Source organism: Dermacentor silvarum, chromosome 9 (assembly GCF_013339745.2).
Source record: "Dermacentor silvarum isolate Dsil-2018 chromosome 9, BIME_Dsil_1.4, whole genome shotgun sequence".
In the NCBI taxonomy this organism is placed as follows: Eukaryota; Metazoa; Arthropoda; class Arachnida; order Ixodida; family Ixodidae; genus Dermacentor; species Dermacentor silvarum.
Window position 1 is genome coordinate 144,524,090 of NC_051162.1, and position 26,490 is coordinate 144,550,579.

Genomic DNA, 26,490 nt, shown 5'->3' on the forward strand with positions numbered 1-26,490 from the left:
ACGCACACGCGCTCTAGCGCTGTTAAGGTCCGGAGCCCTCCACTACGGCGTGCCTCATAATCAGCACTGGTTTTGGCACGTAAAACCCCAGAAAGAAGATGCGCTGTTAAGGTGTAGGCGTGCATATGAAGGCTTCCTACTGCACCGCCAGACGCGGGTGTTTGCATGAAAGGTTATCTAAACTTGCACTCTAAAACGAGAGGTCATACGGTTTCATTGTACTGAAACTACAAGTGCGCAGGATTGCCGACACCGACTGCATTTTCTGCTTTGCCTAGCTGAAATTGATGCGCGTTTAACCCAGTCGCATGACGTAATGGCACTAAGTGTGCAGGGCCGTATTAATAGCACTGGCTCTACGCCACCTTGGCATCAAAGAAGTGAACCGTCGAGGCAGTGACCTGGAATACAAGCACGCGAGGCTTTTACGCATCACCGTGACCGCTCAATCCAGTTTTGCCCTTTCCGTAAACGCATTAATTCACGAAATGCCAGATACAACAGTAGCGACACCTGGTGACGATTTCATCTACCACGACTTGGAAGCGTTATCCTGCCGCATCATTGTTAACGCAGAAAGGACCAATTACTGTTGCAACAATAGTTCCATTTGCTACAGTTGCGTCAGCATTAAGGTATTCCTTAGCATAATGCGTTTACGGTTAGGCTTGACAGTGATCTCAACCGCCAGGTGGTATTCCGTCAGAGGTGGTCATAGCGCTAGAAGACACGGACAAGAACGAGAGAACAGGACGTGCCTTCTAGCGCTATGACCACGTCTGATGTATATAACCAACTAGCCCACAAAGCCATACTTATGGTATTCCGGCCCACAGCTGCAAAACGCGTGAAGGAATGCAAGCACCACAGTTTTTCGTCATGGTGTTTTTTTTTATCACGTATCTACAGTGTGAAAGTACTTTCCGTTCACAGAAATAAAGTCCAACGAAATGTGCATTGTCATCCAGAGCATTAAAGGGGATGGAAATGATACCATGAAGAGAACCCTTGTGCCGTACACAATGGCACGAGGGATGTCACATGATGCTTCCCAATTACTCGTTCACCGCAGAAAGCGCACAAGACGGGGTATTGCTGGAGCCAAGGCAGGCTCATGCAAATATACAACTGCAGCTCTAATCCTACAAGAACACGGGCATGAACGCCTGGTTGGCAAGTCAGATTTTACCACTCTTCTGAACTATAAGCACTACTCACACACTCTCACAACACTTAACAGGCTTTACAATGAAAGCTTGCAATGGTGTTAAAGGGCTTTAAAAAATCATTGCTAGGAAGGCGTTTTGCAGATCTGGAAAACTCCCAAAGGCCATACACCGGTGGCACAAAATTTTGTGAGGTCACAATGGCTTTCTCTCGATTTGGCAAAAATGTAGAAGTTGGGCTTTGTCGCAAGTTTCCCTAGCCAAATTCGACACCGACGACAACAAGACTTTTGGGTCCAAGGTTGGGAGCTGCCAGCTAAATGTTAATACATAATTCAGACTAGTTCGAACATTGCCGGCTCTGCGCCATCATCTCGGAGCCCTCGAAACTGAAACAGGCTGGCATTTCCATCCCCCAGGTGACAAAGAACTCTCACACATACACACACACACCAAAGAAACAGAACCAAAAGTAATAAGTGTACACTCGTGGCCATTGTTTGGTGATGATGCAAAATCGAATGACAGTTTATTGGCTGATCCAATGTGGTTTCTTTCCGCATTTCCCCACCGACAAAAAAAAAAAAAAAAAAAAAAAACAGTTGTGGTTGCATTGAAAGTGCATGTCATTAATTCATGTCAGAAAAATAAAGTGAGTAACCGGGATAGAGGAAATCCAAAGTTTTTTCTTGGTTGCTGCTTCGATGAGAGAACTACCAGTGATGCAAGGAAATGCACATGCTGTTTACACACATCCTAGCCAAGCATGTTTGAACACAGTATATAAACGTCACAACAGTCGCACGGCACTCAACAAACACCAGATGCCCCACATGCCAGCAGCCAGGCAAGAAGAACACCTAGCACCCTGAACAACCACGCACTAGTTGGGACTTCCCATTAATTTAACACTGTGGTACACATTCAGCAATGACCTGCTTCGACCCTGGCTTTTCTCAAGAGCCACGTTTTTTTTGTGTGAAAAACAACAATGGTCGCTGGAACACATTTTACAATATGACAGGCCATATTTGCAGAGATGAAACACTGACAATGGTTCAAAACAAAAGAGCAATGCTTTACAAGCTGCACTTAGCATAAACAAAACATGGAAGTGCCAGACTTTAAAAGTTTGCACAATGTCTTCTTACATTTTTTGTCATGATGTATGCGATGCGAGTGACAGAATGATGTTGAAAAGAAACAACTCTGGATGTTCGGCTCAAGATGCAAAGAAAAAATAGACATGCTGCAACCACTGAAACAAAAATTGACAATCCCTTTCTTAGGATGAAAGTGCCAATAAAAAAATTAAAATAAAGTATAACGCTCCAGTGAAAACACTTTCGTCATACAATGAAGGCAGAACATGGCAGCCCAACACAGAAAGTCAAGAAACCAATCAAAAGTGTGCGCGAAAAAATACAAGAGGGAAAAACCTCAGCAACCACCGTCGCCTTTGTCCCAGACGCACACGCAACGATGCCCAAATGTTTTTGTCTTCCTCGAAGAGCCAAAAAGGTAAAGAAACCATGAACAAAACGGCGGAGGTGTGTGTGACTGCGATGAGTTCTTGATGAGAGACAAACGAAGAGAAAAACTCAATACAATATAAAAACAGAGACCGCTCGAAGAGAGAAAAAAAGGAGAGGGCGAGGGGAGGAGACTGGGGAAAAAGGGATCGGACGAGAGGAAAGACCAGTCCCTCCAGCTGGCGCAAGGATGAAGACGCTGCTGCAGTAGAAGGCGCACACGCACACACACACAAAAAAAGAACCACGCATGCCCAGCCACACACAGCGGCAGGAGAGAGAGGCAGCGACGAATGTCATTCACCAGCGGCGGGTGTTCCGTCGAGCTGTCAACCTAACCGGCGCCGGTGTGGCAGACGAAAACCGACGACTGCTGGCTAGAAGACACGGGGATGGAGGCAGCGGCGACTTCATCACTTGCAGCGGCCGAAGGGACTGCAGTTTTCCCCTAGCTTTTCCCAGAGAGAGCGCGGACGGAAGGAGAGGGGGAAGGAGCGGCAAGGAGAGGGAAGGCGCATAGCAGCAGCGTGTCGTCGTCGGTCCCCACTAGCCACTTTACGCGTCATCCTCATCATCGTCTTCGGGATCGTCGTCTCCCTCGGGGTCATCCCCTTCCTCGTCGTAGTCCTCTCCGTCTGGAACGGCGTCATCATCATCATCATCGCCCCCATCGTCATCACCGGCGCCCTCCTCGTACTTGTCATCTGATTCACCATTCTCCTTCTTGTCTGTGGGCGGAAAGGAAAAGCAGACGGCACGTGAGGCGACAGAATAGCTATGCACGCATAAATCAACGCACTGGCAAGTACTCCCAATTCCCATTTATACAAAATTTTGGTTCACCTGCAATGTCAACTAACGCTGCCAACGTGCTAGTCCTTATGTTTCAGTCAATTACAGCTGACTGGAGAAAAACCACTTAAGTAGCTGTGCACATGTACTATCACGCTAATACAGTGGCCCACAGAGCAATCCCCAAGTACTTAGCCCCTTAATGCTAAGCGTGGTTCACCATGGCACATGCTGCCATAGCTCCCATAACAATTTTTTTCCTTCCGCAATGGAGCGTTAGCTGCTCAATGGACCAGTGTATTATCGCTCAGTAAAGAAAGACTGAAAGCAAGGCGGGCATGCGCATTGCTCAAATGGCGACACCCTCTCCACTTTTTCTCAAGAGGGTCTCTGCAGCCATGGCTCACGTGTTCAGCTTATATGGAGCGCGATAGCACAATCAAACATAAAGGACATAGATATAATGAGGTAAATCTTGTTGCCGTTGGCTTCATTATAACGAAATTGTATTCACCAAAACTGCTCTGAATCGTGCTTCATTCGAACAAAAGATTGTTGTTCTAGGAGTCAAAGGAATTTGATAGGCAATGCTGTCTTGGCAGGCGTTTTATCTGCACAAATCGAAAGGCCACGAAACTTTTTGGAAACTACTGGCACAAGAATCCATGACCAAGTGCAACGCGTCATGAAAATCTCATGACAAATTAGTTTGCCACATAACCTTATGGAACCTTTTGTTCTAGAGCTGCAATACAACAAAGAACCATGATTACAAATAGCGAGAACTTGACTGGACACTGACATCACCTAGGCTTTATTTTTTTTTTGCTTTTGGGGCCACATTGTTGGGGGCTGCCAATTAATTATCACCAAGCTTTTTCAAATGTGCTCCTAACACGGTGTAAGATATATACTCTTTAGGTGAGGACACTCGCCAGACTCGATCGGCCCGGTGACGGCAGCGGATACCTATCGGCAGTACGACGCAAGTTCAACACAGAAAGCTTTTTATTGGTTTAATCTCCCGTTGTTATAGCAACCGGCGGTTCGCGGGAAATCCAAAATGATTGAGTGACGACAAAAGTAGGTCACCGGGGAGAGGGCATGCGCGCGTTCCTTGTCGGCGCACGCTCTCGCCTGCGTTCTAACTGAAGTTGCGTCGTTCCGCCGATAGGTATCCGCTGCCGTCATCGCCCCGATATACGCGTGCCCTTGCTACTTTATCTGGTCGATCGCGTCTAGCAAGCAAGCCGAGAAGTATCCCAACCTAAAGAGTATATATCTTACACCGTGGCTCCTAAGTACAGTAGAACCTTGATTGCATGGTGCATAAATTCTTGCAGAAAAGAACGTTTTACAGGACATACCCAACACCGAGAAAACAAAACTATTTTCAGAACTGCCAATGTCACCAATGCTAATTACATGATTTGTGGACTGTGCTGCAGATAAACATGGCTTTCTCGGAAACTTTACAAGTGTCCCTGCATTGCATCAATGAGGATCAGCCTCTGCACAGCTGTTTTTACATACTGCACATAGTGAAATTTAGGAGCAGCCAATGAAAATCAACTGGACAATTCTGTGCTCGGCTGTAGAATGCCCCATTCACCGAGCCACTGGTGCAGCTAAGCAGGTCGAAGGTTCGAGCTAGTTGGCAGGACATGTTTATAGCTAAGAGCCTGAAGACCCTGCTTTGGACATTCCTCCTTGCATCTTATGGCCTTCATGCTCTCAATATTTCTCCTACGAAGGTTTGCTGCAAAACCAAGTTCAGCAAGCGAGGCACTAGGTGCTCACAGATGGCAAGCAATTATTACAGTTGCTGCTTGTTGGAGCGTCACTAGCCCAATAAAAATGAACATTTTCAGCAACACAGCGGAAACTACATTTGGCACCAATCTCTCGCATTTGATGAAGAGCGCAAGGTGACCACTACTGGAAAGAAAAATTCAACAGCTTGTAAGTTACCACTGCACCCTGGTTCATAACCTATACAGCAACTTGTGTATATTTGAACTATGTGTTTCGTGCTTCACTGCTCAGTTTTCACTCAAATTTGGCAAGATTGCATTTCCCGATATTAGCATCGCACAAAGACAACCGACAGCGTGCAAGAATGCTAGGCCAATAAAAATGAGCAATGCTTCTCAACAGAGGGCCTGCACTTGCAGAGACCCTTTAAAATCAGCGACAACGCAATACAATGTCACTGGTGCCAAGACAATAAATAATGTCATTTTTTTTCTGCCAAGATTCTACAGAGCTGGCCAAACGTTTCCACTCAGGTTCAGCAACATGGTTTAAAGGTACAAACTCACCTTTGTGGTCAGTCTGTTGACATTAACGAGCAGCCAGGGTGGACAGGCACATGAAAGGAAAATAAATTCTGTTACCCATACGTACAGGCTCCCACTAACTGGGCATTCTTATTGCGGTGCAATGCCACACGAAACGCTGCCTGTGAGGGCACGAGAAAGTCAACGGAGCACCCACACAGCACCATTTTTATTCATCGGAGTCGTTCATATGGCATCTGAAAGACTCCTGCAGTGGATTCCCTCTACACTCCATTCCATACTTAGCAGTGCAAGTACTTTTTGACCTGCCTACGAAACCACTACTTCATTCATATATAACAACTCGTGGGTGTGTAAGGTTAGAGATCACATATTTGTTTGTGCTCCAGGGGCGGATCCAGGTTTTTTCTGAGGGGGGGGGGTCAGCTTCTGTCAATGATGATGATGATAGTAGCCTTTCTTATTTACTGAAATTTACCGATTTTGCTCACGATAAACCCGCGTTTTATACGGCTAGAGCAACACCTATAGCCCTCCGTGGTGGCTCCGTCAGCTCAGGCGTTGAGCACGCGATCGCGGGATCAAATCCCGGCCGCGGCGGCCGCATTTCGATGGAGGCGAAATGCAAAAACGCCCGTGTTCTTGCGTTGTAGTGCAGGTTAAAGAACCCCCAGGTGGTCAAAATTAATCCGGAGCCTTCCACTACGGCGTGCCTCATAATCAGAATTGGTTTTGGCACGTAAAACCCCAGAAAGAGGAAGAAGACCTGTAGCGAAGCCAGGTATCGGTTTCTCCGAGCTTATAGGAAAAGGACGTTACCCAATACAACCATGTGCTTGGCGGCTGCGCCTGATAATACAAGGTGTTCAAAACTAAGCCTTATGGTTTAAGTTATGGTTAAGTTAGGCACTGGGAGGCATGCGAAGACCACCTGTGCAAATAAGTTATGTGGCTAAGGGGGCACAAAGTGAGATGATAATTATCGCTGTGAGCAGTCCAATTAACTAAAATTGAACAATTATTTTTGGTTGACTGCAGTAAGTGGGTATGTTTGTATTGAAAACTTAGAGACAGTCGTGTTTCTAAACAGTATCAGTTGGAAGAATTATTCTAGCGTGTCCGTGCTCCGAGATATCCGACTCCAAATTTCAATTGTCGTACTGCGCAAAATAATCGAGTCGACGCGAGAGCAGTTTATGCTTCGCGTTGTTGTGGAAGGGAGGCATTTTCGACATTTTTAGGGCATCATCGACATCTTGATGGGTGAAATGTTGTCACGAGATTTGTGCATGACAACACCAAACTTAAAGCGGCAGTATGAAATATTCGTTAGCATAGCTAAAAAGGTTTCTGCTGTTGATGGTGCAGTTGTTGCTCTTGATTTCAATAAAACTTACAATACTTGGAAATCAGCAGTCACTTTATTTGCGTAGCCCAGACAAGGACCATGCCCGGTCGTCTAGTCACCATTACGCGCGCGTACTGCCCTCCGGCTTCTCCGCTCGCGCTATTATCTCGGCATGGCAGCTGCCGCCATCTATACAGGCTGCGCGGTCGCGCGTTACGACAGCGGTTACGGGTTCTTAGATTTTTTTTTCATTTCGCCAGCCGTGAGGGGAAGGTGGACAGTTATCTTTGCCAATGCCTCCGCGCCGTTGTCAGACTAAACTCCGCACGCAACAGCCGCGTCACATCAGGGAGGAGCTTTGCGCCGATCCTCACTCTCTTGCATGCGTAATCATGCGAATGACAATTAAAATTTGGAGTTGGATATCTCGGAGCACAGACACGCTAGAAAAATTCTTCCAAGTGAAACTGTGTAGAAACACGACTGCCTCTAACTTTTGAATACAAACATACACTTACTGCAGTCAATAAAAAGTTAATTATTCAATTTTGGTTAATTGGGCTGCTGACAGCGATAATTATCATCTCACTTTGTGTCCGCCTGGCCACACAACTGATTTGCGCAGGTGGTCTGCATGTGCCTCCCAGTGCATAATTTTAAGAAAGCCATAAAGCTTAATTTTGAACGCCCGGTATATCTAGCCTGTATTGTTGCTTAAAATAAAATTTGGGATGATCTTTTACAGGTTCGTTATAAATGCGTAAGCACGGGTCCGTCTTTGGAGTTCTGTTGGGACACCTTCGTTTGCTTTGGAGGACTAACTCCCGTATTCTCAAACAGCCCTCGACTCGAAGCTCTTACTCCACTCTACCTTGTTGAGCACAGCGCCTCTTCTCGACTGATAAAGACGCTACAATTCTCATGAATTCCCGTGAATGATCATGAAGCTCAGTGACCACTTCTGTGGAGGGATGGCGGTGCCATCTTCTCTCGAGTCGTGGTGGTGTGTCGACTAGAGGAACGTTCTTGAATACGGGCGTAACACTCCGCTCCAATGCAGCAACCACTACGCTGGTTGTTTACGATATGCCAATCACCGCGTATGAAGACTCACGACGCCACCTACCAGAATAACGATGTGGCGTAGTAGCCGAGAGCGCGAGCCAGCGTCTTCATGTTTTGTTTCCCACGCGACGTCATCCTTTTACACAAGGCGCGCATCTTCTCCCGTTCCTCTAACCACGCGACGCCATCCTAGGCCTGCGCACTGGCGTTGGCCGCTGACGTCATGCTCCCCCACTTCGCAGCCGTGGCTTTGCCCCACTCCGCGAGAACGCCCACTCAGATAAATTGATCCGGCGGGCTTGAGCCTCCTATGCTTAATGTACGACAATAAAACTGCGAAGTTACAATGAAAAACTTGTAACATACGTACGAATGGCGCTGTGCTTGCACTGGATATTGTCAACGTGTAACTGTGATCACAATGAGTGCTACAGTTAAAGAAAAGTTGCCTATGCGTAGTTCTTAGTTTAGCTGTTAGTTTTTATTATTTATATATGAACACTTCAGCGATAGATCTCTTTCATTAAGCGGGTTGGTCGCGGAACCGATGACAGCCATTGAGGCAACCGTTGACATCCCAAGGGGAAACTAAGTTAATCAGGCGCGAAGGCGCTCGAGCGGACCTTGGCGTGCTTGGCAAAAGGGACGTCCCCTTGTTCATTCGACGCCACCGACGCGACGAGTAAGGCACGGCAGGCGCCAGGAGGTCCAAGGTGTTCATGAGAAAAAATAACTACGGCAACTTCGCGACACCACACTCCTACGGAATACAACTAAGCTTGTGAGCGAGCTAGCTTCTACATGGTGTGAGGGCGAGGCTGGGGTGAGATACTTGAGGCTGGGCATGAAGGCAGTAACAATGGCTGATACCACTGGTACTCGCGAAAAATGCTTTTGAAGAATGCTGGTGGCCATATTTCTTTCTTTTTTTTTGCGACAGGGCCATCCCCCTGTCAGCGAGGGGGCGATGCAGAAATCTGAGGGGGGGGGGGGGGGGTCGGTCAGGACATCCGGACATCCCCCCTGGATCCGTGCCTGTTTGTGCTTCCAGAATGTGATGCACTATGTGTCGGTCGCGAGTGCTGCCCCGTGGTTGCAAGAAAACACGTCACTCTGCTCCTTCGATGGCAAGCATGTTCATTTGCAACGCCCTCCATGTAATTCATACTACAACACAATTTGCAACGCAAAAGTACTAGACGATGTTACATAATTGCATGAGGTGTACTTATTTCGAGCGTGACGCACTATTTTTTGGTTGCGACTGCGAGAGTAGTCTATCTAGCCTTCTATCTTGCTCGTAGTAAACGATGAAACGGAGCGTAGCAATTAGGAAATTGTTTCAGCATACCAATTTCGTAATAAATTTGATCCTGCAACTTATGCAAAACTATGATCTACTCCGAGCTACCACGTAGAGAGAGCCCTGCTGCTAATTTATTGCCCCATGATGCCTCCTCACAGATGTCGTGAAATGTGTTAGGCGCGTCCCAGTGACACAGGCCATCCACTGATGAAAAAAATACTGCCGTTCACCATATTACAAACTTTGTACTGGCCACCATGGTCCCGTTAAGAGAGAAGTTTAGATGGCAAGTAAAAGGGGGAGCGAAGTGTGTTGCTCTCTGTAGTACCAAGGCTCTGAGAAGCAAGAGTTCCCCAACAGAAGTTCTAGGTTTTTTTGCTGGAGATTTTTGGGTCGGACAAATACGAAAAAGAAGCTCTCGTGTGAACCTGAAATCACAAGAGGAAGACACTCTGGCTTCTACGCACCTTTTGAACCTTCTTCTTCACGTCATCATCTTCAGTCACCTGAAAGACCAAGTAGAGAGATCATGAGAACAGGCTGCATAAGCAGGGGTCTGTACAAGTGAGGTCATGGTCATTTAACACTCGTACCTCAATACAACAAATCACCAGGTAACAAATGAACAAATGTTTACAATGAGCATCAGATCAGCAAAAGCATGTGATGGAGGCAACTTCATTATAATAAGGGTTGACAGTATAGTTAACTCGGAGAAAGAGAAAGCTTTTGCGAGAACAAGGTGCAGTTCCACCACTGGTTTCTCCAGCTCTACATTAAAAACAACTTTTATTTGCTGCTGTAAATGTTAACGTAATGTTTACTGGTTAATTGTGACCATGGTCAGGCAACGTTCTTCCTACACAGGTACCTACTAATACACTGGATGATTCGAGTGAATTCGCCTTATACTTCATGTACCATTTATGGTCACACATTACTGTAAAATCTATCGTTACTATGTTTCAATTCTAACTCCTTGATGTCTCTAAGACTATGTACCAATTTTTGTTCAACATCACTTTGGATCTTCACCTATATGCCATTAATCTTCCAAATGCCTCTTGCTTATGTTTACTTTGCCCATGTTTACCCGCTCATACCAGTCTTTAAATCCCACGACTTCATGGAGACAGACGACACTTTTATTCACTTTTGGAAGTATATTCCAAGAAGGTAAGTGGAATTGTCTCCACTATCTGTTGCCAACTTTTGGTACCGATCTGATACATCACAAAACTGTTCTTGGCTGTGTACAGTGCTCGTTATGACAAACTAATGTGCCACAGGTATCTTTTATTCCAGCATTGTGCGTCCAATCTCTTCAAGTCAGTGCTTGAGGTACAATACGAGATGCAGTAAGCTCTTTTTGATGAATTTGACGACCTACGTATATTGTTTAAAGAAATTAGTTGCAAATATGCATTGTCATACAGTCGAACCCGAACATATCAAATCCGAAGGGGATCACAAAGTTTGATAATAGAGGTATTTCGATAAATTTAGAAGGGAATTTTACTGCTGTTCATTATACACAATAATTCATTATATCCGGCTTCGACTGTACTTTTACACGGCTTCAGTACAAAAATGAAATGGAAGCTACGCTTGGTTAAGACATAACCCCCAGACTGCTGCCATTACTGTAATTTTCAAGTCGTTCACGGTGTCCCAACTAGTGTGCGCCATACAGTTATGCTGTTCTCTTTACAGAGAGAGGGCCTTGGGGCCCGGCAACACAAGCTTCGGACATAAGGGGATTTGTGCTTTATGTAATACAACCGACGTGCCGCGCACTAATCACGTGTCCCCAATCCATTACTGACCCCCACCAACAAGCGGGCGACAGCGTGGGATGCGCGCTATTCACAACGCCCACTGTACACCAAATGGAGGCGCACCTAATATACGCAAATTGCTGCGCGAATACTAGCAGCCGTCACCGACACGTGCGGGCTTGCAGCCATCATATGCCTACAGGCACCCACGCAAGCCATAGAAGGCAACGCACATCAGCAAACCAACCTGCGACTACCGGCGAAAACGACGCGCGCTACCGCTAGGGGGTAATGGGGCGCTCGCATCGGTAGCGGGCGAAACTAACAGCTGTCTACGAAATCGCGTCAACGGCAATTCAGGACAACGCGCAGCAAATTTCTGAGTAACTCTAGCGCTGGCAGATTGTAATACTCGAGAGTACTTGAATTCGCATTCACTAGCGAACACCGGCGAGTTACAATAAACCAGTCGTTATCGACGGCAGCGCGCGCGGCAATTTCCACGGCCAGCCTTTTACGTTCCGTTCGCGCAAGTCGCAGTGGCACACCAGGCTACCCCCCCCCCCCCCCCTCCCGCGAACTAACAGCAACAACAAAAAAACCGCCCCGTGACGTGCCCCGCTGTCATGGCAACCGGAGCCATTCCCACCAATGGCGCGGAGAGGAGCGGCCCGCGCACCGGCCAATCGGCTCGCGCGCGCACGTTTGAAGGTGAGCGTGAAGGACGGCGGCGGCGAAGCCGGCCGGTACAAAGATGGCGGAAGCGACGTCGCAGCGCAGACCAGACGGCACACAATGGAGAGAACGCCGCCGCGCCAAGGAACATCGCGACATCGACGGACAAACACACGCGAGCCGAGCTAATTGATCACCGAAGCCGCTTCGCAGCGTTTGCGACGAACGAGCCCGGGCGCGCAACAGGGTGACGATGTCGAGAGCCGGGCTCGGTGGCGAGGATTACGTGCGCGAACGCCGCAGCGGCTTCTCGCTACGGGCCTGACGCATCATCACGGCAGACTAAAATTAGCGTCGACGGCGTCGCTAGGGCCGCCGAGAAGCTCCCCTCTTCTTCCGTCGCGCTTGCTACCCGCGCGAGGCGGCTTACGACGTGGACGTCTATGCACCGAGAGCGCGCGCAACGCGATCAACCAACCGGCGTCTCAAATTGCCCCAGAAAACGCCAACGACGCGCAACGCGATATTTTTTTTTCTGCCATCCCGGCGACACCATCTATCGATTATTTTGCTGCTGCTTCGGGCGACTCCCCCACTGACGCGATATCGGGGAAAGGACCGGCAAATCGAATGCCGCGACGATTCACTACTTCCCTCTTGAATCGACTACGCTTGATCTTCCTCACCCGGCAAGCCGTCCTCCTCGCATATAAAAATGAAAGCCAGCGGAGGCTGCCCACCGCCCTCACCGGCGGCAGCAGACGCACAGACATTTAATACACCTCTTTATTGTTGTGTTCGCATCAAATTGGCAAGCACAACTTCCGGCGCGACCGCAACTTTGTTTTTTTTTTATTCGCGTCGCTGGCGTTTTGCTTTGTTTCCCCTCCCCAGACAACCTCACGTTGCGTCGGCATCGACGCCAGCCAGCCACTTCGTCTTCTGTTCGCAACGGTCGGCCTCGGCATTGCAACAGATTAGATACAAGCGCGAAAACCGCGGAGCCGACAAAAGCCTCGGGAACTGGGGATAAACGCACAGTGGGGCGCGAAGATTAGGTGTACAAACGCAGGGAAAAGCGCTGCGAAAAGAAGATAATGGCGAAAGTGAAAATAGCGGTGCGAACGCTATCTCTCGCACCAACGGTGCACAGGCAACCCGAGAAAGATAACCGGCGGGAAAAAACCTCCGCGTCGCCGAGTGGTCGCCGCCGACGGACCGCGAGCTCCCACTACAACTAACGCTTAAAATACAAAGTGCGGGGCTACGCGAACGGAGCGAGAAAAAATAAACACGTAATAAGAAAACGACGCATCATCGTCGTCATAGCGCGAGGCGAATGGTCTCGCGTCGCTACTGGGCGCGATTATAAATAACCTCCGCGCGGCGGACGATGCCACAAGCGGAAAAGAAACACTGAACCGCGGAGTGACCCGGAACCCTCCGCCGCGACCCGCTTGCGAGCTAGACTGCGGGGTTTCGGAAGAAGTCTGGAATCGCGACGATCGTCGGCAAAAATCTTGCAAGCTGGCTAAACTGCGATCGCGGGACTTGGCGGAAAGAAAAAAGATAGCGTCAAGACGCTTAGCGCGCGGAGCTTCGCGGTGGACACCGCTGGGCGAACATAACGCAAAAGGAAGCCCGGTACTGCATTAAATAAATAAAGAAAAAAATGCGCGCGCGTTGGGGCCGGCGTGATGCTCACGAGCCGGGTAGAAAGCGGGCCTCCAGTATTCCGAAAACGTGACAAGAACTCGGCTCGTGTTTTTTTTTTTTTTTTTTTTAAATTCGTGCCGAGCGAATGGAACGCGAAAAAATAGAGACGAAACTCGCGAGCGCGCGCAACACCGTAAACAAGACAGAAGCGGAAGCTGAAGAAGCTTTTCGAGAAAAACACGACGTTTGGAATGGTAGAGTGGGGGGGCGGGAGGGAAGCTGGCGTCGGTGTCCGCGAACATCGGTAGGGCTCGCGCTGATGAGCCGTGCGCGACGAGTCGGGATCGCGCAAACGCTAACGGGGGGCCAAGTTTCGCAGAAGCACGGCCTCGGTAGAAAGAAAACGAACCGAACAGCGTCAGCCGGCGTTAGGCTTAGCGCTTCCCCCCACTTCCATAATGACTGATGTTAATTCAAGCGGTGGCTGAGGGACACCGGTGGGGGCCCCGTTAACGAAAACCGCGCAGGGCTCGTGCAAATGCGGCTCGTTCGGTAGCGCGAACGGACGCAATGGAACGCTCGATGCCTACGGCTCGGGTTTCAGTCGTCGTCGACGTCCGAATGGGCGTCGCGACAGCAGAAATAAACGGCTCGATGCCCGCCAACGAGCAACGGCGTGCGGTGGCGGCTTGCTCAACGGACATAAGCACGGCGCCGGTAAGGACCCGGCGCTCGCTCACCTCGGCAGAAGACCGTTTCTGCGGCGACTTCTCCGTCTTGGCGTCGCCGGCACCCTTCTCCTTGGCCGAGATGACTTCGTCGGCCTGCTGCGTCGCGACGTCGGCTTGCTTGTCGGCGGAACTCATGGTTTTTCTGTGCGGACTGCGGGAGAGCCGACGCAGCTTCTCGCCTTTGTTCAAATTCGTAAAAATGGCGCGTGGAGCGGCACGGCGCAAGCGAGCCCCAGTTGCCCAACTTTAAAGTAAAACTAGAGCGTTCCGCTGCGACGTATCTCGCTGGAGAAATTAGCAGAAAGACTTAATAAAATAAAAGGACAGGACTCGGAGGCCAATTTTGGTGCGTCAATGATGCCCAAAGCGAAGCTGCCAACGAGGATTCCAGTGCCTTCCCCCTTTGCTACCCCCGTTTTGTGTTGCGCCGGTTGTGACGTCCTAGCAACGGTGGTACGTCACTTCCTCTTTAGACAGTGGCACCATGGTAAGCGTGTATGTTTCTCGGGCCGGCTCGTGTGTAAATCGTAATTAATCCCGTCGATTCGTCTCCATCGCGGCCGCACATTTGAAGTGTTTGTAAAGGGATGCTCGAACCTTCGTTTCGTATATAAATATTATGGTAGGAACTTGTAATTGTGCTACTTTTCACGTATAAAACCGTGTTGGCATAACACGGCGAGCGCCTGGCTCTAGAACCTGTCTGGCGTGGTAGTCGTGTATTATCACTTCGCGGGCATCATTCTTATTTGGGGCTCTCTGTTGCTAAATATAATTGGCAGAAAGCTCTAAAGCTCTAGCAAGTTTGTGTGAAGTCGATGCGGTGAATGGGATGATTGATATTGCGAATTGATGTGATCGGTCGACGCTTCGCAACAAGATTATGGCTGTGAGCTAACCGCGTTTTTTTTTTTTTTCTTTCTTTCCTGTGTGTGTGCGTGCGTGTGTACCTGCCAGGTGAACGTGCCCAAACAGAGGAGGACTTTCTGCAAAGGGAAGTGCAAGAAGCACACCCTGCACAAAGTCACACAGTACAAGAAGGGCAAGGATTCCCTCTACGCCCAGGGTGAGTTGAACTGAGCTTTACCCGAGCATTCGTCAATTGCCGTGACATGATGCTTGCGTCATATTGGTGACATAAATTTTAGTGGAAAGTATTGGCAGAGGCCATGAGTTTGGCCGCTTTCGAAAAACTCTACCAAGCGACTGTCAAACGCATTCAGTGATTTAAAGTACTAGACCTGTATTTTCCGAAAATTCGTGAACTGTTGTGCATGCATATTAACTTGATCCTGATGGTTCTCTTAAATCTTGGTGTTGCAGTTTCCTCGTCGTATCCATCAAAAGCGCTCATTATCAGCCATCTTAAGATGCTCACATATTGTTCTGCTTCGGTCATTCGGTGAACTGTTTGAGGCTGTGTTTGACAGCGTGGATGTTAGCCTGTGTTTATCATGGCTGGGGAAAACAGGATGTCGTTAGGTGTTAGCGTTTGTCAAATGCATAGTTTGAAACATTCAGTTACTTAGTCACCGAAGTTCACCTTGTCGAAGTACCTCCTTGTAACTTTTGCAGTGATCATTTCCTTTTTAATTCTGCATATCATACACGGCACTTTCAAAAGATGACAGTGTATTGGGCTACTATCAAGTTCCAATTGCATACTCTGACAAACCTGTCACAAGCATGAATGCAACTTTGGCTCTCAACATGCTCAGCTGCTCAGTAAATTGTCTTCCGGCTTTTCAAGCCGACGATGGCATCGCTGCAGCTGCAGTAGGAAGTGAATTCAACTGTGCAGTGAGCTTTTACGACCTGTCATGCAAGCAGGCTCTGCAATGTGGCGCAACCCATTACCATGTCTGCGTGAGGCTTCTCATGTCATTGATGCAGATAATTATTTTTGCCATACATGTGAATATCATTCATCACGAATCAAATGCGGCATTGGACAGGCTTCTTTTGGGTTGGCTAAAGCTGCAACTGGTTGTCTGGGGCCATGTAACTGAATTTATACCATAGCTACGCAAACACACTAACTTAAGTTGAGCTGAAGCTCGGCTACCAGGTACCGTGGTTAGTTGCATAGAAGGGTGGCAGATGGGCTAGCTTGTATTCCATTGTGTTGCAAGGGTGTATAGTGCGAAATCTTAGAACAGAAGACAGGTATGAGTGGTTAGCTGCGCTTGCACGCAGAATGGTAACTTTGTTGGTATGCGCAAAAGCTGCGCTCATTGAAGTGAGCCGTGTTGCTGCAGTTTAACTTGACCAAGGCTCAAGTTAAGCATGGTTAGCATGCCCATGCAATGCAACCTGTGTATTAATCACTTCCAGTGTAAGTTGATGCTGAAGCCAGCAAAAGGGAAGGCGCCGTGAGGAATTGCGGGTCTTGGCAGGTCAGCTGCAGCAGCCCAGTGCTTTTTGACGTTGCCTTGCTGAGCATCGCGGGTTCAATCAGTCACGCTGGCTGCAGTCCTCTGTGGGCGGAATACAGTAACGCTCATTCACTGTGCATTGGGTGCACATAAAAAAAAAAGGCCATAAGGTCAAGATTAATCTGTAATCCCAGTCCCCCTCTATGGCCTGCCTCACCATGAGATAGTAGTTTTGGAACGTAAAACCCAAGAATTTAATATTTTCTCGGCGCTAGTTTATTATGTGCAGTTGTCGAGTGCATCGACATGACGGCCGTTGCTTCACTGAGCCATCAAGGTTGATGTTAACGTTATGCGAAAATTCCGCAGTATAAATGAATTGCATGTGACATCCCTAACACATCTCGCAGCGCTGTTCCAACTTAGCGGGTAGGATGGCATCTGTGCAAACCATCTATACATAAAGTTCGACACTGCATTTGACTGGTGTGTGTGTGTGTGCAGTTTAACTCTATGGTGAATTTAATCTTCCACAACTGCTTCATATTTCTCTGGTACAAGTGATGGTGTTATGCCAGCCTGTTGTAACGGCGATCACGTGGATAGAGCAAGAAAAAGAAACCAGCAATAACAATATGTTCTGAAGTTCTCCGAAGTGTTGCACAGGTTCCAACTCCAATGCACTGCTCTAACTGCCAAATACATTTCTTTTTTCCCTGGGGTTTTACGTGCTAAAACCACAATCTGATTATGAGGCATGTTGTAGTGAGGAAACTCCGGATGAATTTTGACCACCTGGGGTTCTTTAACGGGCACGCAATGCATGATACACGGGTGTTCTTGCCTACACGGGCATTCTTGCATTTCGCTCCCACCGAAATGGAATTTCATCCCGCGACCTTGTGCTTAGCAGCATACGCCAAAGCCACTGAGCAACCACAGCAAGTCAATTACATTTTTGTCAGCTCAACATTTGTTGGTCACTGACTCGGTGGTGCCCTGTGGAGGTGGTGGTCACTTCGTGTGCAGCGATTGTATTTGCTGTGTGCAGCACATTGACTCAAAGCTGGGTCGATCCTGGCACGCGGTGTGCTGTAACCCGATGCCATTGCTGGTTACTAGTCATAAAAAAAAAGAATTTTGACTTACAAGTGCATTGCCCAACACGTTTCTCAATTGAAATGAATTCGATGCAATGCTTTTCTGTGAAAGACTTGATTTTTGCAAGCTTGATTTGTTTTACGTGACTACCAGCAGTGCAACATTTAGAAGGCCCTTGGATGGGGCGTGGCGTATATTGCAGATTGTTTGCAGGACCAATCGTTCATAGCCTGTTGAAGATTCGCAAGAAATTGCAGAAACAAGACCCGTATGGAAATTTGCTCACTCAATCTTTTACGACCTACTCGTTACTAGTACTTTGCCAGGTAACAGAGATGTCGTGGTTGTGGTGCTACTGCCGTGCTTTGTCAGTGTAGTTGGTGCTGTGTATGTGACTGACGACTCCTTTTTTTTTTTGTGTACAGGCAAGCGTCGGTACGACCGTAAGCAGCGGGGGTATGGTGGTCAGACCAAGCCCATCTTCAGGAAGAAGGTGAGAGTGTGATTCTTGCACCCTTGTCATAGTAGCTCCACTAGTGTAAAGCATACATGAACACCAGTTATTATCGACACATTTGGCCACCTAGCTTACTGCAGATGCATATTTGTTTCTCTTTATGGTACAGTGATCCAGTATGAGCTAGAGCGGATGACTAACCTTGTCAGTGCCAGGAGCTGCCAGTCTACTTGCTACAATGTTGCGCAATTTTTTAGTCTTACCGTGTCCCCATTTATGATGAAAAAGGTGGTGGTTAACACTGCTACCAGTACCTATAGAGGTACTGTGGATGGTTAGTGCCTACAACAGAACTAGAACCATGCCAAAAACCAAACTGCCTTTGTGACAATGCAGTAGAAGACAAAATAGAAGAGCATGCAACCGAGCTGTCCGGCATTATAAAAAGGAAATGTGGTTTATTGATTGTTATTCAGTAGAAAAGAAAGTCTGGACATTTGGTCTGTCCCGGACTTGGGACATGTAGTCAAAAGTTGGGACTGTCCCGCTAAATTCAGGATGGGTGGCAAACCTAACTTCAGTACTTGTGTTGAGTTGTAACCTCTCCTGTGCTCTCTGGTGTACAATGCATGACGCGCTGTCCCACCTCGCGCTTCATGGTACGGGCTTCCTTCTTGATGGAGACACTCTTCGTGTTCTGCTCCTCCGGCACCTTTGTTCTCTCTTACGTTGTGCTCAACCTTGCATCACGGCACTTTTGGGACGTATTTTGCATGGTTGTTGCGCTCACTCGTGTCGTCTCGTTCACTCTTTCCGTCTGCCCTTAGGCTCTCAGGTACCTTGAGGACATGCCGTATTCACCTCTTTTTTTGCAGAGCACCCTTTGAATTCCTTCAATCTGAAGCATGATTCCTCATTCGATTACTATCCCTTTTGGCCGTCCCCTCTCTAAACCGATTCTCTTCTCGGCACTACCAAGACCGGCGTACTTGGCGAGTTTATTCCACAGGGGGGGGGGGGGGACAAATTTGGTTGTGCCTGGAGCTTCGGGGGAAAAAAATCCTAAGTGGCCCTCATATTGTCGTCTCCCAACTCGATAGAGTGCATGCTCATGTTTTGTCTACGCTTTCTGCGATGTGGCACCTAATGTACTTTTTATTTAGCCGTGGAAATCAAAACGGCTTTATTTTTGCAACTGTGCGGTCAACTGAGAAATGCTCCGTCAGGCTGTGCAAATCGCCCGTCAATTGACTTCGCAGATGTCGACTACTTCACATCGCAAGCCCCTTGCCCTTTCTTGTCCGTGTCTATTTCCATTCATAGCCCACTATCGACGGTTGCAAATTCATATTTTGCCTATCTTTGAGTGCTCGCAGACAGCTAGCGCCGTTTATTGGGTTATGTAGGAACAATTTAGTCGGTAGTTTTCTTTTTCCACCTCGCTGACATTCTTAAAGCGCCTCCGGAGAAGGGGCGTCGGAGAGGATGGGCATCCGCCCCGCTCGTGCATGGATACGTCACATTTCTACTGATTTCAATGCATCTGCTCGCGAGCTTTTGGACTTTCAAAGCAGCACTGACGCGGAAGACAACTTCGGTTCGTCAGACTTTACAACGGAGTTTCGTTTTCTTCGCGAACCATTTCAAAGCTGCTGTGCGCTGATATAAAGGTATCTTGTGTGTTCTAAAGGTCACAGCTCTTATCTGCAGGGTGTTAACCTCCTTCTGTTGGGATCATTTGCCGTTGGCCACGCAGGAAATAGTTTTGTGTGGAAAGACTGCCGGTAGTCGACCTCGGTAGAGTTAACGTTTTCTTTTATATCAAGAAATTTTTACATCGAAAGATAATATTTGCCGGGATATTGCACAGGTCCTTTGCGTTAAAAATATATAACCGGAAATGTTAAGGCCTTTCTGTGAGCAACAATGATGTTTTATATAACTTTTTTTTTTAAAGCATGCTTGTTTAGCTTTTTCTTTTTTTTTTCAATTTCTCTCTTAATAAGTGTGTTTGAATAGTACTGTTGGAAAAAGACTTTCTCCTCTTCAATTTGATATGATACACTTTAGTATCGGGCATACTTTGCGATAGGAAGAAAAAAGTGTTTACGAGACTACCCATAAACTGCTGCTTTTCTGTGGAAAGAAAAGTGGTAACATTGTGGATTTGTGTCCAACTGACTTGCTCAATAGCATAAGCCCCTTTCTGTTCCTTGTCAGCACTTGGTCCTCTAGGCTGTTCGTTTGGTAAACATTTAACCTTATGCGTAGCACGTCCTCCATGGTGCCTTCAATGTACTCAACTAGGCCATGGCTCGGTGAATCGAGGCGAGCCATCTGCATTTGTGGACAGTGCTTTGCGTGCACTCTTTGGCTTGGGTGCATTGGGCACTCGTGCACACCAAGGCTTGGTTATCTTTCACCAAAGTGAAGCAGATTTTATTAGGCAAATCTCGTGTAGGCTGAACCAGTCATAACTGTGGCTCCCGTCGATACTAGTGCTCATGTTCCATGTAGTTAACTATCGTTCTAACCATTGTGCCACGGTCGCCTCACGCAAGCGAACAGACACTTGCATTAGAATCGGAAGCGCCAGCACATTTCCATAGGACTAACCTCGTGGACCCATTCTAGTGTAAATCGACATATGGTGCCTACAACGCTGGTTATGGCGCTGTGGCGTGCTCCCTCTTTGCTCCATGGGGAATTTGGATTGTGCTGGCTATGGGGTTCCGGTGCCGAACACGAGGTTGCTGGTTGGATTCCTGAGTCGCATTCCGATGCCGGTTTAATACAGAAACTTTTGTGCTCATCTTTAGTGCAATGCCGAGCTGGAGCTTGCAGGTTCGATCGTATCCAGGGGAGGTGCATTTTGATGCGGGCGCAACCAGTGTTGGGGAATCCTGCACCAATTGTGGCATTTTGATACTTAAGCAAAGGGAAGGCTTTTTGCCCAGTTCTTGGTGGCGTTTCCTTTGAGGAATTTGTGAACGCTGGCCACAGAGTGGCAGTTTGCAGTTCTTTGACAACTAGTGATACTTTGTGCTCCATGCCGGCGGCACGAATGGCAGCGGCGATAACTGTGCGGATAATGCAATTGTGTGCCTGAGCACAGCGGATGTTGAGTCTGGACTGGACGCTGAGGAATTGGGTCTTTACACATGAGGCCAATCCTGAGGAAAGGTGCTCGAGCACATTAGCATCTTGCGCAACATGCTTTTTTTTTTAAGCACGTCACAAGCGAGAATGGCTACAAACAATGTACAATTACTTTGCCAAATAAATTGGTGCCGAGTTTCGTCGTATTTGAGCCTTGTTTAATTCGACCTGCCAGATAACTAGCAATTTTATGTCAAGGTCAAATTAACGGAATTCAACTGTATCAAGAATTCAAAAAACACAGCTGCCATGTTCATGACTCCGCTGTTTGCGAATTCTTCCATACCACCTTTTGTAGTCTCGCCCCACCTTAGCTTGAATGTGCACTCAACCAGTGCACAGTGTTGTGCGCAGAGGACCTGGACGTTGGCAGCAGTAGAATGTGGCTGTACAGTGGCCTCCAGGACCTTTACAGCATATGGAGGCCATGGTCGCCGACTCTGTTGCACGGCTGGTTTGGCTCGTAGCCAGGTGGCCAAATGTTTGCGACAGTCGTGGCAGACGAGTTGCTAAGGGCATCATGCACAGCCAGTTTTCAACTTTAATCGGTGTGGGACGATCAGTAAATCTTCATTCTGAACTAAAAACCGTTAGTTTCTTGCCAGAGAGTACTTAGTGCAGTGAGTGACCATTGTAGGTTTTTCTGTTTGAATGCCACCAGAGGGCTTTGCTCTTGCGCTATTAGTGTTGTCTGAGCCGTGAACGAACGACTGCTGTAGTGCTGCTCGGCTGCGTCGTGCCAGTTTTTCACATGTAGCCTTTCACTAGTGGTGACAAATGGCGCCCCCATTTCTTTGTGGCTGTGTGATTATTGCTGTATCTAGCGGTCGCGCTCTGCTGACGTCCGTGCCGTCTGATCTCCCGTGCAGGCCAAAACGACTAAGAAGATCGTGTTGCGTATGGAGTGCACAGAGTGCAAGAACCGTAAGCAGCTGCCCATCAAGCGCTGCAAGCACTTCGAGATTGGTGGCGACAAGAAGCGCAAGGTATGGCTGCTTGACGAGTGCTGCGTGCACTTTGTGTTGTGCTTAATGTTGCCTGTACAGGAGTGACGGGTGCAGACGACAATTCCAGCTAAATTACTGGCTTGCTTGCGCTGAAATGTTGCATACAGATGACATTTTGCTTTGGGTTCACTTCAATATGCTCGCATGCATTACTTTTGTCCACAGTAGATCCAAAATGTGCGTTGTCTGCGGTGACGCCAGCATTTCACTGGTGGTGACAAATGGCGCCCCCATTTCTTCGTGGCGAAATAATCTTTTTATTATCAGCTCAGGCAACATGCACTTTGAATTTATTGTGGACAAAACGGGGGTGGGGGTTTAAGTGGTGCACGCAAATGTGGTACAGTCACCAACCGATTAATTAGACAGCTTTGCAGCCATTGCCATTCACCTGATAGACCTAATGTATAAGGACGACTGAAATTTCTGACACTTACAGCATTAACTCGGTCTTTGTCTGCATGAACATGTGCTAATTTGGCCATCGTGTCGTGCAGAAGTCTCAATATTTCGGTTTTGATAAGTTGGCCGGCATGTTCATCGGGCACATTGCCAGTGCCTCCTGGAAACAAACTAACGAAGCCTAGTCAATTCAGTAGTCGTGGACCATGGCCAAACAGCAGGGCAAGCAAAACTGCTAGGTTGTAAAGCCAGTAACGGCTGCATTTACAGTTGGTTGTGTAAGTTTCAAATGTCCGTTTGTGCATTTGCATGTTAAATAGCAATGTTATTTGACTAACACTACTTAATGACTGGAATAATTCTCTAAAACACTCGACAGTGGTAGTCTGCACCAACGAGGGCAGCAATTGAGTGAAAGAAGTGTCGAACAATGACCGAGATAACTTTCCAGGTCACAGTATGTGCGCGCAGCAACGCATTGACTGTATTTGCATTAATCATATTTCGGGCAGCAGCATTCCTGGCACTGTGATAAGACTGCGTGGTAGGCACTGTGCCAAGAATGCTGCTGTTTGTACACGCCGATGCTTCTCGCGCCAGTCACGGGACATCTCTCAAAGGGGAAGGTATCCCCGAGAGTGATCATGCAAGAATACAGCACACCTTTTTAACCACTTGTGGACTCTGCTAAGTAATTTTGTAGGCGAATATTTCAGACTCGCAATTACTCGGAACATTTACGTTGTCCCTGTCAAGTCTGAATTGTCGGCGACTGTACAATAGGACTTCCGTCAGTTTTTATTAGAGCTATATGAAGACAAGGACAATAAAGCCGGGGAATGCATAGGGGAGTTTAACCGTGAAGTTTAGGAATAGCAAGGTAAAAGAAAATGAAAGTGCACGAACAGATAACTTGCAGCAGCTGCGAGAGTCCAACCCACATCCCTAGCAGTTTTAAGGGCATCCTGTACCAGTTGGCTGTTGCGTGGCTGTGCAGTGGATGCACTGCAAGGCTTCTCTTTAAGCCTTACTCTTTCTCTATCCTGGGGGAAATAGGTTTTTTTTTTTGTAGGTTACATCAGATTTTTTTTTCTGAAGGAACTACTGCACTCAATATTTTATGTAATACATAAACAAAAAGCACAATGAATGCACTTTTCACGCATAATAGCTTTATTAACGGGATGTATGTCGTAAAAAAGATATGAATTGCCAAAATCAAGATTGTGGAATAAAATTGAACAAAGTTTGGAAAAACACGCTTTAATCTACTAAGGAAAAGAAATGTAATGAAAATTATGAGATATATAACATGTATTGCCATCTAATAGGCACTATCTCCGAAAAAAAATTTAAAATTTTCATTGAACAGGTATTTTGCTACAAAAATTTAACTGCAAGCACTACAGTTGGGCGTGCTGGGCTGCGGCCGCCGATGTTTTGGGCTGGTTTGCGTCGTCGCTCTCAAAGTCAGGCGAAAAAGCAGCATCCTCAGGCTCGCTGCTTTGATCCATCGTTAAAATCAGCCGCTCACACAGCGCAATCGTAAGCTCTGTGATCTTTTGAAGTGTGCGCGCCGCTCTTGGAGGCGGGAATTTTTGCTTTCTAGTACTTTGATGATCGCGAAACTTCGGAGCGCTTTCAGCAATTACCGCCTGGTGGGAAAAAAGCGAACGACTTAGTAAAGAAAAATATAGGATGCTGCAGTGGGTGTCTGTAAGCGGCGCGGAAGGTCTTGAAAGCAGGATTTCAAACCATTGATAGGAGGTTAACGATGCCCAAAGGGCATGGTATGGGAAGAGTTAAAGGGACAGACACTATGTAGTTCACATAAATTGGCAGACTACCATTCTGGAGTTCCAGACAGCTCGCCCCCATTCCTTGTAAACACGAAAAAAAAAAAGATGCAGAATTAAATGAACTGGTGATGGCGGTCTGAGTGCCGGCCTCTCATATGTAAAGAATGTTGAGTCTCTGCTTGGTTTTTGCTTGGCCATTTATATTGATTAAATGTGTGTTCGAAGATGAACGAAGGCTCGGGCTGGCAACGTTTCAGCAACTCCCCATGTATAAAAACAACCCAATGTCTAAATAGTCAAAATGAAGTGAAATTGGTGACATGGCCAGTGTGCTACAGATGTGGAGTGAAATCTGACGGCATTAAATTTTTGCTTTTAGTGTTTATTTGGTGTTTAGTGTAATTTACTTAGTGTTTTAAGTGCAATTAAGCTGATTTAGCTAATTAAGCTTAGTGTTTTAAGTGCAATTAATTCTGTACAAGGTTTAACTGTTGTGCAGCTATTTTTTCCTTGCGATTTGTAAAGGGTTGCAGCTTCATAAAATTTGGTGTTTGTAGGCATTAAATTTGTGTTTGTCATAGCTCAGTATTAATATATGCTTTCTTTCTTTCTTTTCAGGGTCAAATGATCCAGTTCTAATCTGCCTTTGTAAATTCCATCTCCCAGCAGCACAAGCTATTAAAAAAAATGGCGCCATCTTTTTTGTTTGTGTTTTCCTCGGCAAACCTAACCCTAACCTTTTGCTCAGTGGGGCTGTTGGGATTCAGCCACTCAACACTCATTGAAAGTGCGAACAAGGGAGTCATGAAAATTATTGATCCAGAATACAGACCCTACTTTGTGAAGTCGTGACTGAATAGTGTAATGTTGGAACAGTCGACAGTAGCTTTCGAAGCACGCTGTATGGATGGCTTTGAATGTTTCCTCATTCCAGAAGTGTGTATGTGCTTGCAAGGTTAGGGCTGGGCTTTGATTAAAAAATGAATGGTTAATGTGGTTAATTAGAACCTTTCAATCGATTCATTGGGTTTATGCACGCAAGGTAAAAAAAAACAGCTTTTTTTGTGCACAAGCTTCATTAACAATTTACGCTATAAATGGACAATTGCCTTTAAAAGGGTTCTGAAACACTTTTTAAGCATATTAATAAGAAAACGTTGCCAAACTGCAGAAGAGGCTTTTGTGAATATGAGCCACGTGGATATTGCACTGCGTACAGGGGGAAATTAACAATATCGTGGAATTAACAATCTTTCCCTTTTAATATCAAAAGTGACAGTTTGCTATTCATTTGGCCTTTGCAAGGTTAATTAACTGGGCTGACTTAAGATGGTTTCACAACTGCTACAGGAATTTTACACCTGATTTGTGGTGAGCTAGAGGTCTCGGTAACTCCTCCATAACCATGCTCATATTGCGAGAACGCAGCTCTAGATCATACGTCAAGTGCACAGCTTAATCCCTTAATGATGGAACATGTAGATAACCAGAAAAAAGGGTTTATCTAAATATGCAAAACAGAAATAATAATCGTCGAAAATAAAAATATTGCAGACTTTTTCACCAATATGGAGGGGACCCCAGGCTGAAAACGAAGTCTGCTTCACTTGGAATTTGTACAGACCATGTATTCATTACATACACCCGTATTCACTCCAGGAGCATTACAATGGGGTGGGGCGGATATACACATTTGCATATTTGTGGATGTTCTTGTCGTATGTGAAACTTTAGCTGTAGCTTTCATTTGCTTTACATCGCATGTGTGACACGACTGCAGCCGGAGATCTTGCATCGGTGCGTCTGCTTTCAAAAGAAAGCGAGTTGGGTGCCAAACTTCT

The 26,490-nt window shown here is 47.0% G+C and overlaps 2 protein-coding genes across 3 annotated transcripts; one reads left to right on the forward strand and one right to left on the reverse strand.

Moving 5' to 3' along the window:
- Positions 1–870: 870 nt before the first annotated feature.
- LOC119464471 (ribosomal L1 domain-containing protein CG13096) lies at positions 871–14,610 on the reverse strand. Its single transcript, XM_049656416.1, has 3 exons — positions 14,359–14,610; positions 9,959–10,015; positions 871–3,421 (listed from the first exon to the last, which is right to left on the reverse strand). The coding sequence occupies exons 1-3, from the start codon at positions 14,482–14,484 to the stop codon at positions 3,254–3,256; spliced, it is 351 nt and encodes a 116-aa protein (XP_049512373.1). The 5' UTR covers positions 14,485–14,610; the 3' UTR covers positions 871–3,253.
- Positions 14,611–14,812: 202 nt separating this feature from the next.
- LOC119464472 (ribosomal protein rpl-36.A) lies at positions 14,813–25,347 on the forward strand. Of its 2 annotated transcripts, none has more exons than XM_037725463.2 (5): positions 14,813–14,836; positions 15,307–15,415; positions 18,251–18,318; positions 22,311–22,427; positions 25,268–25,347. In XM_037725463.2, the coding sequence occupies exons 1-5, from the start codon at positions 14,834–14,836 to the stop codon at positions 25,286–25,288; spliced, it is 318 nt and encodes a 105-aa protein (XP_037581391.1). In that variant the 5' UTR covers positions 14,813–14,833; the 3' UTR covers positions 25,289–25,347. The 2 variants fall into 2 exon arrangements, with proteins under 2 accessions (XP_037581391.1, XP_037581390.1); XM_037725462.2 differs by having other exon boundaries at positions 14,834–14,971.
- The last annotated feature ends 1,143 nt before the right edge of the window (positions 25,348–26,490 follow it).